Source organism: Solanum lycopersicum, chromosome 8 (genome assembly GCF_036512215.1).
Source record: "Solanum lycopersicum chromosome 8, SLM_r2.1".
Classification (NCBI taxonomy): Eukaryota; Viridiplantae; Streptophyta; class Magnoliopsida; order Solanales; family Solanaceae; genus Solanum; species Solanum lycopersicum.
In genome coordinates, this window is record NC_090807.1 from 65279613 (window position 1) to 65302581 (window position 22969).

Sequence of the window (22969 nt, forward strand, 5' to 3'; positions counted from 1 at the left end):
ATAGCTATGATGACTAATTAAATAGTATAAGTTTACTTAGCCGCGTAATTTTCTCAATATTAAATTCATAAATATGATTTAAATATCTCCTCTAAAGTAATTTTTGCGAATTAAAGTTACATTTTAAGCTTTAAACAAAATATTCTGGTGGTCAGAGACAGAGCTAGAGGGGGAAAAGGAATTTACTCAAAATCTTTTTCAAACTAAAATTTTATAATATAATATAAAATCAATGTTTTTAAAAGGAAATTTCATTGGCAATACGCCTATCTCTTTAATCTTTTTTTACTTTTCACTCTGTGTTTATAGTTCACATTAAGTCTCGATTGAATTTGAATGACACACTGCAAGGGCTCATTCGAGGTGACGCTCCCAACATGATTTTCTCCATACCTAGAGCTCGAATTCTTTCTCTCAAACTAAGAATGAGACAGTCTCACTATACCACAATTCATATTAACTATCGTGATCCGTTTAGCTTTGGAAACTATAATATTGATGAATAAAGACAAATGAATTTTCAAAAAGCAAATAAAGGAAATTTCCTTGACAATATAATATATAATGTACCTCCTCCCCTAAAGATTAGGAAACTACGTATACCATGTTTTAGAAGCAAATAAAGGAAATTTCCTCAACAATATAAAATATATAATGTACCTTCACCTTTTAAGATTAGGAAGCTACCAATACCATGGTCCATATAATTTATTTTTTTTAAAAAAAAACATTCTTAGAAATAAAAGAAATTTCCCAAGAATAGTAAACTTTTGGAAGTTGTTGCTTAAAGTGTCCTTTAACATCATAAAATTATATTAACAAACTATTGACATTTTATTTTGTGAATATGAGCTAATGTCACACATCGAAATTGGATTAAATATTTTCTCGATTAAAATTACTGGCATTATTATTATATCTAATGTAAAATACGCTTATTCTTACTAGAGAACATTATTTTCACTATTAGAAAACAAGAAATTAACAACGAATAAGATTTCATACTAAGTACTAACTAACAAAATTAAACATGTGCAAATATAAGTATATTTACTAAATAATTGTCATTATTTAATATCGTCATCATAAAAATAATTAATTGATTAATGAAATAAATCGAAGTAAAATATTAGATAATTTTTTTAATTTATTATAATTTTGATTAACAGAATTTCCTGATATTATCAAAATGGTCAAAATCCCTTCTTATTAGGTAGAACAACCAAAAGGAACAAAGACATATGTCTACTAAATATTAGTCAAAGCTAAGGTTTACAATGTCAAAATTTAGTCATAATGAAATAATATTTGCAAAAAAATAAAAATTTCTTATAGCTGTCGTCCACGTGGGTGCATGTGAAAAAAAAAATAATTAAATGACTTTAGAGAAAATGACATATTAACAGCAAGATTAAATTAGTTCAGTCACTTGTTTCCCATTGTGTTTACATACTGCTAAATTGTTTTATTTTTTTGGACTATACCACCTGTTTTCTTCACCAATACTATGGATTTATGGTTTGCCTAGGAATTAAAAATTGACATTACAACTAATTTATAGAAAATATAACAATTCATTATTTTCGGCCTTGTTGACAACAAATAACAAATTATACATATATGATAATTATTGGTGTAATATTTCGACCCTCGTAGTTTGAGGGATAGGAATGTGTTATACTCTGACAATTCACATAATATGAACTGGAGAGATAATATGGACTAAAGAGAATAACACAAATAACTTTACAATTCACAATGAAGTCTACATTTGAATATATTTTAGATAATTTTTAAAAATGAATGAATTCACGTGAACTCAGGTGTCATATGCTAGCTCGACATTTGGTTACATGTCACAAATAATATTTGGATTAGAATAATGAGTATTTGTAACAAAGTTGAAAACAAGAAAATGGGTAATGTACAAGAGAATAATTAACTAAGAAAAATAGTAATTTTAATTTATAAAGGTGAATGAAGATATAGAGCATAGTATAGTATATATTGTGCATAATATTCTCTATTTGATGAATATTTACAACTGTAAAGTGTTTTAATTTCTAGAATTTCTTGTTAAAGTTTGCTAAACGTGACTCTTTGTTAATTTGTCTACGCCACTAGATTCCTTTAATTATTGTTATGCTAATTGCTAGCTAATATAGTATGGAAGACATTGTTAAAGATGCTATATGTACGGTAAGAATAAGGATTAACAAAGTTGCATCTTTTGATTCAAAATATTCCATTAAGTGGAATTACTTTTATCAATATTGTGATCGATGGTTATAGTTTATATGTAGTAAAAATTATTATCTTTTAAAATATTTATATATAATTTAGATAATTATTATAGAAGATAGGGGTGTGGGTAGGGGTGAGGGTGTTCACTCGAGCCTGCTCGATAAGAAATTATTATATATATATATAAGGAAAAAAGATCTGATATACTCCACAACTTTATCATTTAGAGCTGATATACTTTTTTTTATGAAAGTGGCACATATATACCCTACTTATAAACAAATGGCTCACATATACCTTTTTCCTCTAACGGAAATAGAAAAAGAAAAATTTAATCTAATCTTTAATTATTTTTTTCTAAAATATATAATTCCATATGAGTAAATTTAATCCTCATCAAACATTTTTTTTTTGATTTTTTTTTGTTTCAATGACTAGAATTATTATTTTGATAATCAAATTTATTTATATTTCACTGATATTCTTGTAAAACTTATTGTAGACAACTAAAGTTTTTTCTTCGAATACAAAAAATCAAATTACAATATAGACAAAAAAATTAATTTTTTTCTTTAAACTAAGGAATGAAAGAAAAAAAATAAGATTAAGGAACTCAAATAATTATAATAAAAGAAGTCAAAATAATTTATGTATGAAAAAAATTAAAATATACCTTGAACTTTGATAGAATAACCATATATACCTCTAAATAATTTTTTAAAAAAAAATCAAAAGTAAAAAAAAATAATTTAAAACTAATTTTTTGACTTCCGTTAAATAAAGGATATATGTGAGCTGATTTTGTAACGGCAGAGGTATATGTGAGTTGTTTGTTATAACGATAAGAGCATATATAAACCACTTTTATAACGAGGGATATATCAGCTTCAAATGACAAAATTTAGGGGTATATCAAATCATGTTCATTATAAATAAAGTATTCATGAGATTTTGAATCCTCAGAAATCGGGCTAGAGATTACCTTCAAAATTCATCTCTAAAAATTTAATTTTCACTTAACGTGATAAAATTGAAAAATATTTTTTCCTATACCGAGAACTCCCTGAAGAAAGATAAGTGTCACATTGCCATTCGATTAATTTAAGTCAATAAAATCCCTATAGATATTATCTTTCGGCAAATTAATCATTTTAAAATATTGCTAGTGGCAATTTGATTTTTTTTTCTCAAGAATTTGAGTTATATCATGTATGAGCTCATTATCCACTTTTTTTTTCTTTTTTCCTTTTTTGGTAGAATCAATTTACACCATTTTCTTCAAGATCGTAATAACATAAAAATCTAAATGATGTGAAGTCAAAAATAAAGAACCGTATTTTCCACTCTAAAAAGTAATTAAAAATGGAAAAAAGTAGCCAAAAAAAAGTGTGTATCAAGATTCTTTGTAGTTTTTGTTAGTGCCAAATAAGGAATTTATTTATTCTTATGATTGTCATATTCAAGTTAAATGCTTTATTTTTATTCTAATTTGCAAGAATCAATCTAGAAGATTAACATTTCATGCTCGTTTTGATTCAATTTTGTCATAAAAAGATACAAAATAATCACAATATTTGTTACTAATATCTTAATTAACTAATTATATATATTGTTTCCAAGAAATTCACATGCAAAAGTAAAGAAAAAGATGCTTAAAAAAATTCTTACAAATGGTCCATGAGTTGACAATTAAAGATTATATTCCCCCAAATTGTTAGGCATTAGAATTTAATTTTTTGTATATTATTGGCTTATTTGTTTCTTACTTTATACATTCTTGGTATTTTTTTTAAAAGGTTTTTTCTAGACATAAATCCATGTGCTTATTTGATTTCCTTTCATAAAGATTTAACTTATATAGTGTTGTCTATTTTGTATTTGTTATGATATTAATTGTTTGTGTGCAAATAAAATTTTATAATGATAATTGGAGAAAAAAAATCAAACTATACATAACAACTTAGGTGTGCAATAAGTCGTTTGAACAAGTAAGACATACATTATGCATAAAAACTCAGAAGAGATACAGTCAAACTTATTTGTATTTTTCATAGTATCGCATTTGTTTGTTTATTTAATTTTATACAAGTTTAAGCGCATACTATTTGTGCATTCAGAATTACAATGAATATATATAGACGTTAGCTGAAACAAATTAAAAAACGCAATACGTCTTTTCGAAATTATTTTATAAGAAAGAAATTACAAGCTAAGGCATGCATGAATGAATCTTAAAGAAAACCTCGAGACAAAGCAAATGAAAACAAACGTAGCTTTTAGAGTTACACATTACTATGAAAAAAATCCCTTTTTTTGTGCTATAAAACATAACAAAAGCAGAGAAAAAAGGTATTCTTATTAATTCTAATTTACTCTATTTATTAATGAAATATTTTTAGTACATAGTTTTCATATATATCGATGCTTTGACTTTGCCTTTTTTTCTCTTTCACTGTATCTGCATGCATGTGATCTTATTCCCATTTTTTCGATACCACGCCTACCATGGCACCCCCCAATGCACACCCTTTTTTCATGCTTAATACATAAACGAGCATCTTAAATTTATCAGAATATTTTATATATTTAATCGAACTAATTTATATTTCGATTGAACATTTTTACTTCTAATAAAGTGTTTATTAAGTAGATATGTTGTTTCAAATTTTAAACTTTTTATGTGTATTTTCATTTTTATCTATTAGATAATTAAGTTAAGTAACTACGTGAATTATGTAATTTTCTTTAGTTATATGTGTTCGCTTCAATAATTCATAAAACCCTAGACACTTTCCTATTTGAGGTTGATTCGTATGAACGAAGGGGATAGCATGTTTTATGTGTTTAATTTGATTATCTAATCAACAAATAAAAACGCACATTTTTTTTTAAAAAAAAAAGTTGATTTGGAAGTGCATGCCTTATTAAAATATTTTATTCGAAATTGAGGTGTTCAATTGAAACATGACTTATTGAGTGTTTAAACGGAATATCATAACAAGTTTAAAAGGTTGATATCTATGTATTAAGTTGTATTTTGTATAATTATTTTGGTGGATTTCACTAAATATACATGAAATGAGCAAAAATTTCGATATGCTCCTATAATGAACTCGTTGGATAAAGCTTTAGTTCCGCCTCTAACTTGTTCGAAGAAGGGCCACACCCTCTTACGATATAACCTCATATGATATAAAATATCAATGTTATAAATTAATTTACGATTCAAACATATAACCTATAAATAATCGCAAAGAGAAATAACTTTAATATTGACTATTACTCCAAAGTCTTTCAACCGGTAAAATCAATATATAATGCTTACATAGCACTTATTTTTAATTAATTTGCTTCATACAACTATGCAACCTTTGCTTGTCCATAGTGGTGGCATTTGCTTTATAATAACCAAATAAAATAAAGACAAATTAGCCGTCTCTAGACCTTTATCACCACATTTTGCCAAGCACTAATTCATTTTCTTTAGGACCCAATTTTTAATTTTATAAATTAATCGGCCAATAAAAAGCTAATTAATTATTATTTTTTAATTAGTTATAGATCTCTCTAATGTCTCTATATAGGGACAATAAGACAAACTAAACTAAAACGAACATTTAGAATTTTGCACATAGAATATGAAAACAACTGGCAAAAATATATCAACCATGCACAAAATGAGCATTTAGAATCTATATATATGTAGAAAATGAAAGCACAACTGGCTAAAATAAATTAACTAGACCCTCTTTGGGAAAAGGAAATATAAGTTGGAAAAAGACTACTGAAAAGAGCATCACTAATCCAACCACAAATTAAGAATTTAATTAATTAACCCAGTAAAATGACAAATTAATATGGTCAAGAAAATAACACATTTTTAAGGCAAAATGATAATCTTATATCGAGTAATACTCTAAGGCAATGTTTTGGTTTTACTAATACTTAGTTTAAGTCTTGATGTTTATTAAAGTTAAAAATATTTTCTATGAAGATTTTTTGTATTATTAAATTCGAAATTGATTATATTTATTCCACCATAATCATCGATTTGATCATAGATTATACATCAGTGTTAATTTATAATCATGTTAACGATTCATTCTTACTTTTGGGGTTCCTTTAATTTCCCAACTGCAACAACTATGTCAACAACTTAGAAATTTCAATGAAAAAGACAACTTCCAGAATTTATTTGATATTTCATGTTTTTTGAAATTAAAAAATTAAATGTGGGTCTTTCTTATGCTTTTCAAATTTCAACTATATAACTTTTCACATTTCATTGACCGTTTAAAACTTTTTATCCATTCCTTTTCAATTATTAGTCAAAATTGATATCGTTTCACTTCACAAAAGAAAATCATGACAATTAAAAAGTAATGAAGAGAGTATATTTTTCCTATTATAGAAAGTTATTTTACCTTCTTCGAAAATAATCTCTCTAATCCATAGTAATAAGATAGCTTCATTCAGAATTTATTTGCGTGATTACATTTACTAGCCTTGTTGATTATATACAAATACTTACTTTTAAGAGACCTAATAATCAAATGAAACCATAAATTTTTTCTTTCGACCAAATTTTCAAATGTCTTCACCAAAGGCAACAGGGTGGCAACGTGTATTGCAAAAAAAAAAACCAAAGTCATTGTTTCGTGGTCAACAAAACAAACAGTCCATCAATTAGAGAAAAAGAATAGATAGAAATTAAAACTAAACCAAATAATATTAAATTAATAATAATATTTACAAAGACTAGATTCTCTTGTTGTAGTCCCAAATGGACAACACCAAGAAAACAGGGCATCATAAGTATAAACAAACTAAGTCAAACAGTAAGACCCTACTTTAAAACATTATATAATAAAATAAATACTTATGTACAAAATGTGTACTGCTAAAACCAATTTCTATTTTTGCCAGCCTGTCCCTCTAATCTTCCACCAAACAAATTTAATAAAAGTCCCAATCTTTTTTCTTCTTCCTTCTAATTCTTGAAATTGGTGGGTAAATATGGACCCCAATATAACAACAACTACTATCACCAAATCCTTTCATTTTCAGTAATCTTTAAGCTATCTATGTACACCAACATCTGTTTTTTTTGTTCAAGAAAATGACTTTATCAACCCCAAATTGTATAGATTCTTCCTTACAATGCTACCAAGGGATAGTAACATTGCCCCACCTACACCCCCTGTGGGTTCTTCGTTTTCTTCCGCCTTTTGATGATAGATCGATGGCAATTCCTTTACTTTCAAATCACTCAATCCGATTTTCATCCTAACTGCCTCGATGATCTTAGAGTCGGATGGATTTCCAATAGCATCTGTTACATAGAACACATTCAGAGCTGTGTTATCACTTGTTGTCGATATCTCAGCTCTTGTCACGTTTAAACCATTTTCACGAAAAGTTCGTGTTACATCGGCTAATAGTCCTTGTTTGTCTCCCGTGCATAACTCCAGCCTCACTCCCTGTAATCACAACGTGTTCATTAACATGCTCTGATTTATGTTCGCAAATTGGTTATCAGTTATCATCAGTATTAGTACAACATACCTCAGATGCTCTTCGCTCAATTGCTGCTTGTAAACATAGAATCACTCGCTGTTTCTCTGCTTCTGAACTAATTGGGCTTCCATCGGTATGCCTAATGAAGAATTCCTGAGACAATATTGTAGTATAAGTTTAGAACCTATGTACATTCATTGAACATGAATAAAAGAATATTACTACGAAAAAAGCAAGGAATATATACCGAGTGTACTCTGTCCCCTGCTGTATTAAGCGTAGCATGGAACACAACATACTGCATATCCGTCATGGTGCAAACAATGTCAAACAGAAGCTTAGGTCGATCCTTACAGTGAATATTTATAACAGAATAACCCTTCTCCAAGCAATTCAAAACCGATACAATAGGGTTATCATTAGTCTTAATAATCGGCTTCCTTTCATAATCGCGATCAGTAAACATCATCTGATGAAGCCTTCTTTCTGTATGGGTAACAGCCATAGACACCGATGTTTTAGCACTACGAATATCATTATCCCCCTTGAGCACGTTCCTTAAACGAGCTTCAATCGTGTCAATCTTCTCAGAGTCCTCAATCGGAGACCCTGAATCACGTTCCTTAACATAAATAAGGGATGCAATTCGACCATTATGAGTCCACACCTTAGCTTCAACTACATTGCACTCTAATTCTGAGAGTACTGCAAAAACCTCCGATAATAAACCGATTCGATCCGTCCCGGTTAACTCCAGTGCTGTCAAACCATCAAAACACTTTGCACTTCCATAATGAATTGTTCCTAATGACTGAACAAAAAACATGTAAATCAAAATTATCCATATAAATCACTCATTAAAAGAAAAATTAAGAAAATTAAGTACCTGTTCAATGTAACTAATTACACTTTCGTCGGTTAATTTGTTGCCATCCAAGTCAGTAACGTGAAACACTGTACATTAAAACAACAAGTTGTAACGGCAAAAAAAAAAAATTAGAACATATATTCAAAAGGCTAAAAAAAAATTAACAGCTAACGTACGCCTGAGATTTATTTTTATTTATTTATCCCTAAGAATAAATTATGGATGGATGCGCATTTTAGCAAAAAAGCGCACTTTAACAAAAAGGGTGTCTCTGTAAATTTGCACTCACCGTCCATAAACCACCGGCCGTCCGACGAGATGTAAGCTTTTTTAATGGAAAGATTCAGATCGGTAAGAACTTGAACTGCTTCAAGAAGAATTCCATGTTTTCTCGCACTATCAATCTGTTAAAAAATAAATATAATGAAAAAAAATAAACCCAAAAAAAATTGGAATAATTAAAAAAAATATTTTAATTGGTCAAAAAATTGAAAAATCTCCAGCAAAGTCGAAGAAGGTGGCTTACCATAACGCGAGTGGAATTTGAACAACCGGCATTGTCGATCATGACTCTGTAAGCAAAAAAAACAGTGAAAGAGACTATTCAGAAAGGCCACTAAGAGATAAATTTCTTTTCAAAATTTGAAAAATGAACAAATTATTCACAAGGAAAAGTCAAGTGAATATAGAAAAATGAAGAGTCAAAGTACCGTGTGAAGGAAGAAAAATTAAATTCTATTAGTAACTAAATATACAGTCTCATGATTCTGCTTAAATTTTTAATTAGAAGCAAACTCTTCGGATTAACGTAAATATTGAGAAAAAATTATCTCCAGAACAAAATTTGAAAAAACAGAGACAATAATTAACTGTATTATAGCAAAATCGAGAACATATTTGGGGAAAAAAAAAAGTAAAACACAGAAAAGAACTTGAAGAACACAAATCAAATCAGAGAGAAAAAAAAAGGTGTGAGACTGACCTTGGAGTAGTCATTCGGAAAACAAGCTTTTCATATTCATCCAAATAGGTAGGCCACTCCATATTTGATATTTCCATTTTCTTCAAACTAAAAATTTACAGTAACAGAGTTGAACGATGATGGAGAACAAAAAGGGGGTTGAGTTCCTAAACCCAAAAAAACTAATTCTTAACCAAAATTAACCCAAAAATAACTCCAAATATCAGTCTGAACAACTCTTCTTCTTCGTCTTCGAGAAATTTCGTTGTGACTTTCTCTTTCTCTGGTAAGATTTTCCGGTGAAGAATTTACTTTCTCTCTCTAGAAATTGACACAGGCACCGCAAAGCACGCTTTGCTACTTTCACCTCTCTCGCTGTCTTTCCCTATTTATATATAAAGAAAAAGAAGAAAATATAATTAATCAGTTAATTTTTATTTAATATATTTTACTTTTATTTATTTAAGCTAAAGTGGGCCGGGCGGTTCTTTCACATGGCGGGACTATTATCTGCCCGTGCCCGGACGGACCTAATTTTTTAATTTTGTGGTGATTTTGTTAGATTGTGTACCAAAAATAATGGATTAATTTAACATCCATGAGGGAAAAAGAAAAAGAAAATAACTTCACATGTATTCTTAGACATATATAGTGTTGTTATTTTATTATTAAAATAAATATTGATGGCTAAATTGAATTTCAAGTAGCATTACTTTGTATATATAAGCTACTTTCTTTAATTTATCAATATATTTTTTAATAGAAATAATTGAAATTTCTTCATAATTAATACGAGGCTTTTGATTTGAATCATTGAGAACGTGAATGATTCAATTAGGAGGATCATTCCAAAAAATAAATCATGCAAGGTGTCAGTTCGAATATAATCATATCAAATAATGTACCTTTTTTTTAATTTTTAGTCGGTCAAAAAAGTATTTTTCACGTGAGCTTGAAACAAATTAATTTTGAGACTTTCTTTGTGTGTTTTTAATAATAATAATTGAGATCTCTTCATGATTAATACGAGGCTTTTGGTTTGAATCATTGGGAACGTGAATAATTCAGTTAGGAGCACCACTCCAAAAAATAAATCATGCAAGGTGTGAGTTCGAATATAATCATATTAAATAATGTATTTTTTTTAATTTTTCAGTCGGTCAAAAAAATATTTTTCATGTGAGTTTGAAACAAATTAATTTTGAGAATTTTTTGGGTTTTTTAATAATGATAAATGACATTAATTTATACTTAATATTTTAAAAATATAGTAATTTGTGTTAATAATACTGTTAGCGCAAAAAAAAGGAATAAATATATATAATAACAACTAAATGGACTCACCATTCAAATGTTTCAATGTGAAATAATTTATGTCTTGCGGTTTAATACAAATTTTAGAGTGACAATTTTTTACCATTCAAAACAAGCAACATATAAATATATCTGACAAGAATTTGAATTTTTTTATCAAAACTTCTTTACATTTTAATCAACATAAAGAGCTTCAAATGAATATTTATGCATAATATGATAAAGGATGAATAGTCGTGTAATTTCATAATTCCATTATTATAGGGACTATGCGGATTTTTTTTTTAAAAAAAAAAATTATCATCAAAGTCTCATATGTATTATTATAAAATTTACTATATATTTTTTAATGTGAATAAACTCTGGATCAATATAAATGTAAATTATGTAGTAGACAAATTTTAATTATTTTCATTTTTTAGAACTTATTGTAAGATTTCAATTGAGGAAAAAGTTTTTGGAGTAAGAGCTCATTTGGGTGGTTCGAATGTCCAGGTCATATGCCACGTAGATAAGTTTTAAAAAAAGGTACTTTGCGTGTTTTCTACTCAATAGAATCCTCGTTGTCTTTAAATCCACGGTGATGTGTCACTATACGTGGCAATGATATTTGTTCGCTATTAATTTTATATATTTCTTCACTCATTTTTTTAATATAATAAATAAAATGTGTTTAAAAATAAAGATTTTAAGAAATTATGTAGTATGATTGTTTGAATATAATAAATACAATATTTTGAAAAAATTATATAGTAATACAAAAAAATTATGATTAATAATAAAAGTAAATTAAAAATTAAATGTAAGATTATCTGATTAGATAATTTAAAATAATATAATGAACGATTATTATGGAACCAAAAAAATATTTAATATTTTGAAAATATGGTGAAGAAATGATTTGGGAAAATGAAATGTGATTATTAAGAATGCTTGTGTATTAAGTTGAGATGTGCCGACCAATATTATGAGTTATATGACGTTCACACGTGACAATACTCCGCTCTTTTTTTTGCCTTTTCCTTTGTCATTGTTTTCGGCCGGTCGGGTTCCTTTAAAACCCTATCGATTTTGATTTTGGGCCGCTTATTTTAAATCAATAATTTAAATTTTTAAAAATTAAATTGATTATTTAGATTGATTTCGTAATGATTTAGGTGTTTTATGGTTCTTTCAATCGAATTATTGATTTTATAATAGTTATAAGCACTATTAATTTTACGATGACGAAATTACTGAGCTATAATAGTTTGTTATCGAAGCGGAATCATTTTTAACGAAAAATTATATTATTTATATATGATTAAAATAATATAGTAGATGCCAAACTCCCTTCGATTACTTCGTATATCTATTTCTACGATTTTTGAACTTCCTTATTAAAAATCCTGGCTGCACCTCTGTTTAAAATATTAAAAATATATTATTTAATTATTTCGTACATATTTTTTTTTTCCGACGAAGAGTGTCCATGCCATTGAGGTTGGGGTGGGGGAATATTTGTAATACAACTACTATGTTTAGTGACCTACATGGAAGATTACTGACTGAATGCTTAAACTTAAAGAAATCGTCACTTCCAAATTATAATAAAATTCCAAATGTTTTGATTTGTTTTTATCGACAAATAAGGAAGCCAATAACGTATTCTAATTAAAAGGAAACAAAAAAGGAAATTTATAGCGTTATTTTCAAAATTTGTTGATATTTACAAAGTTGTTATCCACAAATTAAAACGATTCTCTAAAATATGAAAATTACGGGGTAGATAATAATAAGAATATCTTTTAATATCATTTGAGAATATAATATAATTACTTTCTAAATTTATTCATTGCTTAAAATCATCTAAGAATATATCAGATGAGATTTCATACCTTTAATCGTAGTTGAATTATTTTGTAATCAACTAGTTTACAAAAAAAAAAAAAATCCTTTCTTCTTTTGAATTGTTAATAAAAGATTCCTTCTAAATTTGAATTAACTAATTTGATACTTAATTACTTAAATCTATATTTAGTGTATACTTGTAAGTGTTAATTGCTTACACATTAAAAGGATTTATAATTATATTTTTATTACGTAAAAACATATCAATTTTCAAGATAATTGTATACAATTTCCTTCTTTTTAAAGGTTACAACCATTAACCCTCAATTATTTATAGTATAAAAGAATCAAGTTTTTGTTTCGATATAAGTTTAAATTTTAGTTTTGTCTATGTTGCGCTCACTCTTACTCCTATAATATTTGCTCAGATTACATATAAATGTTCTTATATATATATTATATAGAAACACTAGAAAATAAATTTTTAAATTACTTAATTTTTTTATATGTACCAAAAATAAGTAAAAAAATAAACATTTTCTTTTCTCATTAGTTAATCATCATCATTTATCATGACATGACCCATAGCTTGATCTAATACTTATAATATTAATTTATTTTGCTACCTCCTCTTAGCTAAATGTTAGGTATAAAAATTGCGATTTAGGACCACAACATTATAGTTAATAAAAAACATGTACTATTATAACCTACTTATATATATGTAAGGTCATCATGCTTGACACGATACACGTTCGAAACCTTTCATGCAAAGCAAAATTAATTAGCTCATATAATTCTAAGACACGCACGGAAAAAAAAAAAGTTGTAAGAGGTAGATCTAGATGGAGAAAATTCATGATGGTCATGAGAAAATTAAAATATTTAACGTATATATATTTCTACGTGTATTTTTTTATATATGATGATACTCTTTAAGAAAAAAATTTAATTCCGTCACTGGAAATATACATAAAATGCTTAAGTTTATAGATCTACAATATTAGCATAACCAACAAATTAAGTACGCAGAACTAATAAGGTCCACAAAATATTAAAGAATAACATTTACTTATTTTTACGGCTTTTCATTTATATCTTTAGTACTATCAATAAATTGAATTTTACTTTTCCTATTTGTACGTAACATTATTTTTGTATGATTAGCTTAAATTTACAAATTAAACCAAATAGGGGAAAATAACTTATTACGAAGCTGTTTGATATTGCTGCTAAACTAATTTATTTTTAGAAATATTTTTCAAAGAATAACATTTCAGAAGCTAACTTATATATAACTAATTCGACGAATTTAAATAAATTTTTTTTCTAGAATTGTATGAATTTTTATAATGCTATGACATTTGGTTCAACCAAAAGACAACATTGTTGTATATATGCATATTTTATGAGTTACCATAAATGAAGTTTGGTATATAACGTGTGCCTCACCGTTCCACGTTCTAGTAATTTTTTTTTCTACCAAAAATAAATATATTAAAAAAAGTTAGGTTTTGTATATTGTGTCCATGACACCCAATACCTAACTAGGAAAATAGAAGTGACAGTATTAAAAAAATTAAAAAATAAATAAACAGCTTCCATTTACTTCTCTTTGTCTAGTTGAAATAGTACTAAGTCTCAATTCATTTCACTGCCTAAATCACGTGATATGAAGATTTTCATGTCCTTCAAGATATCCAAAAGGCTCAAGTATATTATATTTAAATAATGATACTATTCAAAATTTAAATATTATAATGTACTTTGCGATTTTCTTATATAATAAAATTTCGTATGTTGATAGGATAAGAAAAAAAAGAAGTAACATCTAACTTGAGAAGTTCGATAATATTAATAAGATCAAGGATCTAAAATAAAATCGTTTTTCAGTAACGAGAATTGTGTCACCTTTTAATTTAGTAGCTATCGCATTGCATAACAAAAATTGAATTAATCCAAACTCATCGAGAGAATTTATGTAAACGCTTAATATATTGTTTCGTGTTCGATTTTTATTTTAAAATATTTGAAATGGAAATTGCAAGCTGTTTATTTACTAGCATTTTTTTTTAATTGGACATGGCGTACAACATCACGAGCATTACTTGACATATGTTCGTGGAAGCACAATCTTTGATTTATTCAAGCTGCAAGAATTAATAATGTATAGTATTATATTATAATTATTATTTTTCTCAGTCATGTATTGTAGCACGACGTCTTTAATTAAATTAAATAATTCAATGATTAATTACTATAAAAAAATTATTATATCCAAGTAGTTGGTGGGATACGTTAAACAATATTTAGTGGATATGCTAGCATAAACTATATGTAGTCTAGTTTATTCAAATACACGTTATTTCATGACTAAATGGATATAGTTTGACTAATAAAATTTTCATTTGTGAGAAAAAATAATTAAATTGAAAGACATTGGTTCGATTTATCAATCAAAGTAGAAGATAATATATTTTGATATTTTCAATTTTTTTTATTTAAAATATTATTTCACGTCAATTGAAAAATTAAAAAAATTTCGTGGGTCAAGTAAAGAAATTAAAAAGTTTGCAACTAAAACTATCTTATCTATTGAGTTAGCTTTAAGTGATGGAAAAATATTTTAAAATGTGTAACATTTTCCCACTTTTGCTCTTTATAATAATGGTGATAAAAAAGAAAAACAAGAAAACACAATTGTCTAAAAATAATATTTTTTTTAAAAAAAAGAAAAAATTATGAAGGGTCCCACTTTGTCCCGACAATCACGTGCATGCCCATACAGAAAACACGTTCCCTAATTGGCGCCATTTATTCGGACGTGCCACGTCCTTAACGCCGTTAATATTTTAATCCGATGAAAAAATTAAAAATTACTAAATCTCAATAATAACAAAAATCTTTTTTTTCTTTTCTTCTCGTAGGCTTTTCTATTATTCCAAATAAATTTAGTAAGAAAGAAATATGAGTTCAATTTATAAGCCTTTTTAACAAAAGATATATATTCAATCCTAAAATTTATTTTTCATTTTTTTTAGTTTATTTCAAAACATTAAAGAATACTTATTTTTTATGGATTAATTTTTAAATTTAATTTTCACTTGATATGTTTTAGATCATAAAATTAAAAATTATTTTGATATATATCTAGTTTAAGTCCATAAAAAAAATAAGACATTTTTTATCAAAAAGAAATAAATAACTTCAATTTCAAATATAGAAAATAATAATTAAAATTCAGGACTCCAATTTATTTTTGGTTTAAACCATAAATTAGCTTGAGTCATCCATATATTCCAGTTGGTTTAAAGGGTTTAATTTTTTTAAAAATTAATTGAAAATGATGTTTAGTTAGAATACTTACCTAATTACCTACTTTGATACTTATTATGTCATGGATGAATAAAGATTGGACTTGTATTTCGTAAACCATTTTTTGTTTATCTTTGTTTTTGTAATTTTAACTAACTAACTAACGATATATAAAAATCATCATTACTCGCGTTGTAATTTGCATGTTTGACACTTTGAATAATGAGAATATCAATTTGAAGATTTTCTTTTCCATGTACTTCATTTATATATAACAATATTTAATTTGATTCAAAAAAATACATTTTTTATGCAAGCAAAATAACACAAAAAATTTATGGTCTTAAAGAATATAGTGAAGTGTAAGTGGGTTATATAAATAAAATAATCTAAGTAGACTGTGATGATCAGAGGCTTATAGGTATTCAAAATTGTATCGTCTAATTCGCTATAATAATATTTTATTATAACATTTTAATTTTCTTCATAATTTATTTTTGCATGTTAAATTTTATTTCTACATGACAACTTTCTATTAATAACAATACATTCATTATAACATTATTCTCTTCATAAGATTACTTCTCACTATTACTATTTTGTAATAATATTTCGTAATAACGACCTAAAAATATTTTAACAAACATTCGTTTAATTATAGCTATGTATAATCATATGTTTGCCACCTCATCGGCAGTTTAAATTTGAAACTATCCACGTGGACAGACAGCCACGTCGGATTTATTGGTAACGGCAGTTAGAAAGACAATTGCGGCAGTTGAGCATTTATTTTGCCGGCTTTAATTCGAAGTATGGCGGGAAAGAGGCGGCATGATGTTCCCGCCATATCAGACGGTGGGGCCCACAGAGTGTCGAATTTGGGACCCACTAAGATTTTTGACGTGGATATTACGTTTTGGACGGCCAAACAAAAAAAAAAAAAAGATAAGAACTTTACTAGAAGGTAAAAAGAGGATAGAGAACAAGTTCTATTGGAATAAAGACACAAAATATATAGTCGTTCCGTTTATAAATAATGATTTATTTAATTTGACATAAAGTTTAAGATGATAAAGAAGATTTTTAAATCTTGTGCTCCTAAATTGATGTTATTTCAAATGCATAACATAATCATTTAATCTTATGACCTTAAACATATCACGTGAATAGCTGAAATTAAAATGTTATCAAAATAAATAAATAAATTATTTTTTTAAACCGATTAAAAAAGATTTTTTTTTCAAATCGATGGAGTAGTACTTATTAGGGTAGTGATTTAAAAATAATATATTTATCTTAATTTTATAAGAGATTTAAAAAAAATTACGTGCACAAATCTTATTATCTCCGTTCAACCATTATTATTCACTATGCTATTTAAATGCGTCTAATAATTAATTACTCATTTTATAAAATTAATAAGTAATTTTATATTGAATTTTTAATTTATCTTAGTTATATTAAAATCAGACAAACAAATTGAATCGGAATAGAATAACTTAAATGCAAAGAGATACTAATGATAAAAATAGGTCCACATTGGACAAATGGCTTTTGGAAAAGATGAGAGGGTAAGGTACGAGGTGGATATGTGGGGGAACTACAAAAATCGACACGTGGTGTCCACCTCACACTCTACATTTTTTTTTCTTACTTTTTTTTTTATAGATATTTTGAGAAACCCGACATTTCTCTATTTCTTTTTCTATCTTTTTGACTATTTAAACTTTAATTGCAACTGTTTTCTCATCTTATTTCCCTTTTTAAAAAATTATCCTGATTAATTTTAAATTAATATTTAACGAAATATAAGTTAGTTTTTTTTTTTATATATAACTTTAACTTTTTATATAACATACATATGATATTAATTTAGAATTTTTTTAATATTAAAATTTCATGTAAAAATAAAAATCAAATAAATAAATTAAAATAATAAGAAATTAGACAAGGGTAAAAAATTTGAAAATATGGGTTGTTTAACTTTTGCCTGGGTTGGAGGGGCAAAATGAGAAACAGCAACGCGGTGCATTTCACATTGAACATGTCTCCATATAACATGACTCAAAAACATGCTTAGCATAATTAATCTCGCTTTAATTGACTTAATCCAATCACTAATTACCTTATTCTTCACATAATATAATGCATTATTAGTCAATAGTCATGCAGCCATGGTCCCACTTTCCTATTATAGTTTTGATATCTGATATTTATACAGATGAAATCATCTGATTTATAAATTATATGATAAATAATTTATGATGTAAATATTGATAATAATTGATTCGTTTGATTATTTTCACTTGTATATTTTGTACTTTACACTTATATGATAATAATTATTAATATGAGTATTTTAGTACAATATGCTCATATTAATTGATTTATATCAAATTTTGAAAATATTTTGGAGAATAAACAATTAATTTTGAGGGTGAAACATAATGATAATGAAAAGTAAAAAGTAAAAGTTATTTTTGAAATATTTGATAAATAAAAGTGGAGTGTACAATTATTTACATTGTCTGTATAGTTTAAATAAACTGTAACACTCAACGAATTTATTTTCTTTTTTAACAAGAAAGAAAACAGTAAAAGGTAAACATTCTTCACTTTCAACTTTAAAATCAATGAATTTAAGTTATTAAGAGAGTATCTACGTAATATATTTGCATCATCGTCTGTGTAATTTAGATTCTTTCGTAATACAGAAGGTTCCACTTGGAAGATTTCCAAATCATAAAAATAATAGAAAATAGTTTCCCTAATCGTACAAGATTAAGTTTCTTTTGTTAATTAGGTTAGTTAATGACCTCCATAGTCAAAAGTATTAGCACGTGAAGGTTTTAGTCCACTAATTAATCAATTAATTATTATCAGTATGAAAAGAACACAAATACACCATGAGAATATTCTATTTGAGTCTTTTGAAGGACTCATTTAAATTTATATGGGTTCCAGTTGTATGGAATTCCAAGTGGCAACCATTATATGCACCATATTATAAAATTTTACTATAATGTTTTTTTTTTTTTTTTACGTGGGGTTATATAAGTGCCCAAGAAAACGTAGTAAATTGGCAAAGGTACAAAATATATATATATATATGTTTTTGAAAAAGTTTGGATTGGCTTCTAAGAATAGAAGAGAAGTGGCATAAAAACTTAGGTGGTGATTTAATTGGGTAAATATTGGTGACACAATAAAGTCACTCTTTTCTATTAATAAATAAGATCTATTTAATTTATCGTTGAGATTATTTTTTTCTTAGAAATAATATTTATTTTCGAGAGCAAAACAAATTTTATTGAATTCGAATACTTTTTAAATTACAAGTCAGAAAAATGATTATTTTTTAATTACTCCTAACATCATAGGTCCATATATTAGTACGCAGTTATAACATTTTTCATAATATATTTATTAATTCGAATCAGCTTAAGCATACTCACCTCAAAGGTAATTAATTATGTATAATTTCAAACAGGTTAAACTCATTCTAATTGCTCACTTAATACTCTATTAAAGAAGATGAAATTGTGGGTAATACACTATACTTAAAGACTAACAAGTTTCGAATAAGACTGAAAAAACAATTTAAATCACATGGCTATAAATCATTATAAATACGATGGTAAGTTTTGCAACTCTAGTTATTAATGGGGAAAATAGGAAAAATAAAGGGTGGTAGTTGAATTAATAACTGACCCATCTATGTCGTTTTAGTTTATTTTATGTTCGTTATCACTTAATTCCTCCGTTCGAAATTATTTGTCATGTTGTGCTTATCAAATTGTTTGTCATGTTACGCTTATCGAAAGTCAATTTGATTAATTTTCAAAGGTAAATTAGATCACATTTAATTTAATATTTTAAATAAAAAAAATAAGATATTCTAAAATTATATGAAAAGTACTATAAATTATAATTTTTTACATATTAATATGATAAAAAAAATGTATCTTAAAATGTTAGTCAAAGACTTTATAGTTTGATATTAAAAATAGAAATCATGACAAATAACACTGGACGGAGGAAGTATATGATTTGTGGGTAATACACTATACGTAAGACTAAAAAGCTTCGAATAAGACTTTGAAAAAACATTTTAAATCACATGGCTATAAATCATAATAAATACGACGATAAATTTTGCAACTCTATGAATTAATGGGGAAAAATATAGGGTGGTAGCTGAATTAAAATTGACTCATCTATATTGTTTTAGTTTATTTTATGTTCATTATGAAAATGATAAATATAAGGTATAGTTTATTAAGCTATGAGCTTTATTACTTATATAAAATATGTGGCCTTGCAAACATTTCATGGAAGTTATCACCTTCCAAATTAATACCAACATAAATTTTGTATAACTTAACAAGTCATAAATACGTAACAAAATAAATATTACATGTTAATATATAAGTTGTCCATTTTTTTTTCTGCTTTCAAAGGAGGAAATAAAAGCTCAATGCATATGAATAAGTTTGTTGTTCGTTAGTGTTGGTAGCACTAAAACTTTTCACTAGCTGAGGATTAATATTGATTCGATCGATCTCAAATATTTTCGATACGTAATATAGATATATAGAAATTATTAAAAATTTCCTCGAAAACAAAAGAGAAGAAGAGGAACCTATAATATAATCTCATGTAATGTGTTTGATGACAAGAATCTAAATCGATCAAATTTAAATTTTCATTATAATATATTAATTTCGTTCAAATTTTGAATCCATACCGCGATTGAGTTAATCGTGGTGAGTTCATTGCCAAGTAGTGTTTTTCTTTACCTTTCAAAAATAATATATATAAAGAGAAATTTAATTTGTTGCCATTTTTCTTCAGTCTACATATTACAGCTGAATCTTTTATGACAGCGATGTATACTTATTAATAATATTATTAATGGAAAAATTAATACGGCAGGAATAATGTTTTGGTTAATTATGGCTCATTAATTCGTGGAAAAATTAAGCCTTTCGTCTTAGAGAAATTGTCATATTTCATATTACTCCACTCTATTAATTTGACATGTACTAATTACGAAAACTCAAACTAGAGATAAAAGAACAAGTATTATATATCATGCATTTCTCAGCTTATTTAATATAAACATCGAATACACGTAAAATTTATTAACAATATTATTTTACAATAGGGCTAAATAAAAATAGACATGGTAGGGGGTAGCACATGTTATGATTTATATGAGCACTCACCTTCTTGGTCTGAACAGAAGTAAACATTTAGAAAAAAAAATTTAAATAAAAAGCAAATCAATATGGTTAGATTTATATGTTGATTTTAATTTACTTAGTAGAATAATAAATAAAAACTTACAAAAAGTCTTGGAGATGTGATGGTCCAATATTTAGTGGGGTATAATATATATATATATTTTCTACCTAGTGAAATTCCCACCAAATAGGTTGATATATTAATTCATGTACAACTGTGTACATTATTATTTTTTTTACATCATCACAAATGAGAATTTTTCAGACTTGATGTTTCGATGCGTTACTGGCTACATGACTTCTATTGGGTCTTCTAAAAGTAAAACGAACGTTAGAAGAGGGTTCGATTAATTTCTTAGTTCTTGATCATGTCATATAAATAATATTGAAAAAATCTGTCATTTTTTAGGCGAGACCTTTTGTTCTATGAATGCTCCACCACTGGATGATTCACTTTTAAATTCTTGCCTTGATTTGTTACTCTGTTTTTCGTCGGTATTATTCTAATTTTATCGGATGTTTCTGAAGATGCATCCAAGGGTTCATTGAACACCTTTACTGGAAAATCAAATTATATATACTCGATCGATTTATTTTTATTTGTCATTGTTTAACTTGACACGTCAATTAAGAAAATAATTACTCATATAAATATTTTACCACTCTATTCCTATTAATTAATGTCTAATATTTAATATTAACGATAAAATATGAAAAAAGATAATTATATTTATTTAATATATCAAAAATGACAAATAAAAATAAAAATCTATTTTAGTAATAAATCACGAATAAATGGGGAAGTGGATTATTGTTGCAACAATAAATTGTAACAGTAAATGCTAGCAAAAATAGTTGGGTATTTTGCATTTAACTGAGCATCGATCTTCCTTAGTTTGCAGTGAGTTGGGAGTAGAGCAACATTGAATTTTTTCAGTTATTTTTAGCTCAAAATGGACAGACTCATTTATTCCCATCATTCAATTTTCATTCTCATTTTGACTTAGTAGAAATAAACACTTTTTGGATTATTATTATTATTTTTTAATAAAAAAAAATAACCCCTTTTTTTGGAATTTTAAAGAAGTGAAAACGCTAAATTTTAATTACGAGGACTGAAAAGTGACTATTTTGTCATTTTTATTCGATATCTCTGCACCATAGGGCTCAATGTTCATTCTGTCCCTACTGCCTAATTCTATTCAAGAAGGCCCACTTCATTTCTTACGAATCTGAATGGGGGAAATTTCGCGAATAGCTATTAAAAATAACTTAAGTAAATTTCATAGTTTATTAATTATAATTCATAGCTATAGTTTGTTAATTATAATTCATAGCTACATGTTAGAGAAAGGAGAGAGGGCAAAGAGTGGAGAGAGATGAATTGTATTTGTATATCTATCCAATTGTATATGTATATGTAACAGGTATGCATACATATCTGACAAGCGAAATTGAGAGAGGGAGGAGAGAGGCAAGCGAGATTGAGAGAAAAAGGAAAGAGATGACGATAGAGGACATAGAGAAATGAGAGAGGCAAATTGTATTTGTATATATGTCATATAATTATATATATGTATTTATAATTTGTACTTGTATAAGAGAGGAGAGTGAGAAGAAGAGACGAGATAGGCGCACACAATTATAGCTAAAAAGAGATTGCGAGTTGTAATA

The 22969-nt window shown here is 26.8% G+C and overlaps 1 protein-coding gene across 1 annotated transcript; it reads right to left on the reverse strand.

Moving 5' to 3' along the window:
• Positions 1 to 6954: 6954 nt before the first annotated feature.
• Positions 6955 to 10019, reverse strand: LOC101260460 (ACT domain-containing protein ACR8). The gene is made up of 7 exons (XM_004245649.5): positions 9612 to 10019; positions 9156 to 9201; positions 8919 to 9033; positions 8648 to 8715; positions 8009 to 8572; positions 7810 to 7914; positions 6955 to 7724 (listed from the first exon to the last, which is right to left on the reverse strand). Exons 1-7 carry the CDS (start codon positions 9686 to 9688, stop codon positions 7356 to 7358), a joined length of 1344 nt encoding a protein of 447 aa, XP_004245697.1. The 5' UTR covers positions 9689 to 10019; the 3' UTR covers positions 6955 to 7355.
• Positions 10020 to 22969: the final 12950 nt, after the last annotated feature.

What these genes read in the sequence shown, in the direction of transcription:
- LOC101260460 (XM_004245649.5), bottom strand. Translation starts at nt 9,688, where the DNA reads ATGGAAATATCAAATATGGAGTGGCCTACCTATTTGGATGAATATGAA. An exon ending in TAATTAGTTACATTGAACAG is followed by an intron (nt 8,573 to 8,647) that starts GTACTTAATTTT and finishes TTTTTTGTTCAG; the next exon opens with TCATTAGGAACAATTCATTA. An exon ending in TTGAGCGAAGAGCATCTGAG is followed by an intron (nt 7,725 to 7,809) that starts GTATGTTGTACT and finishes TTGTGATTACAG; the next exon opens with GGAGTGAGGCTGGAGTTATG.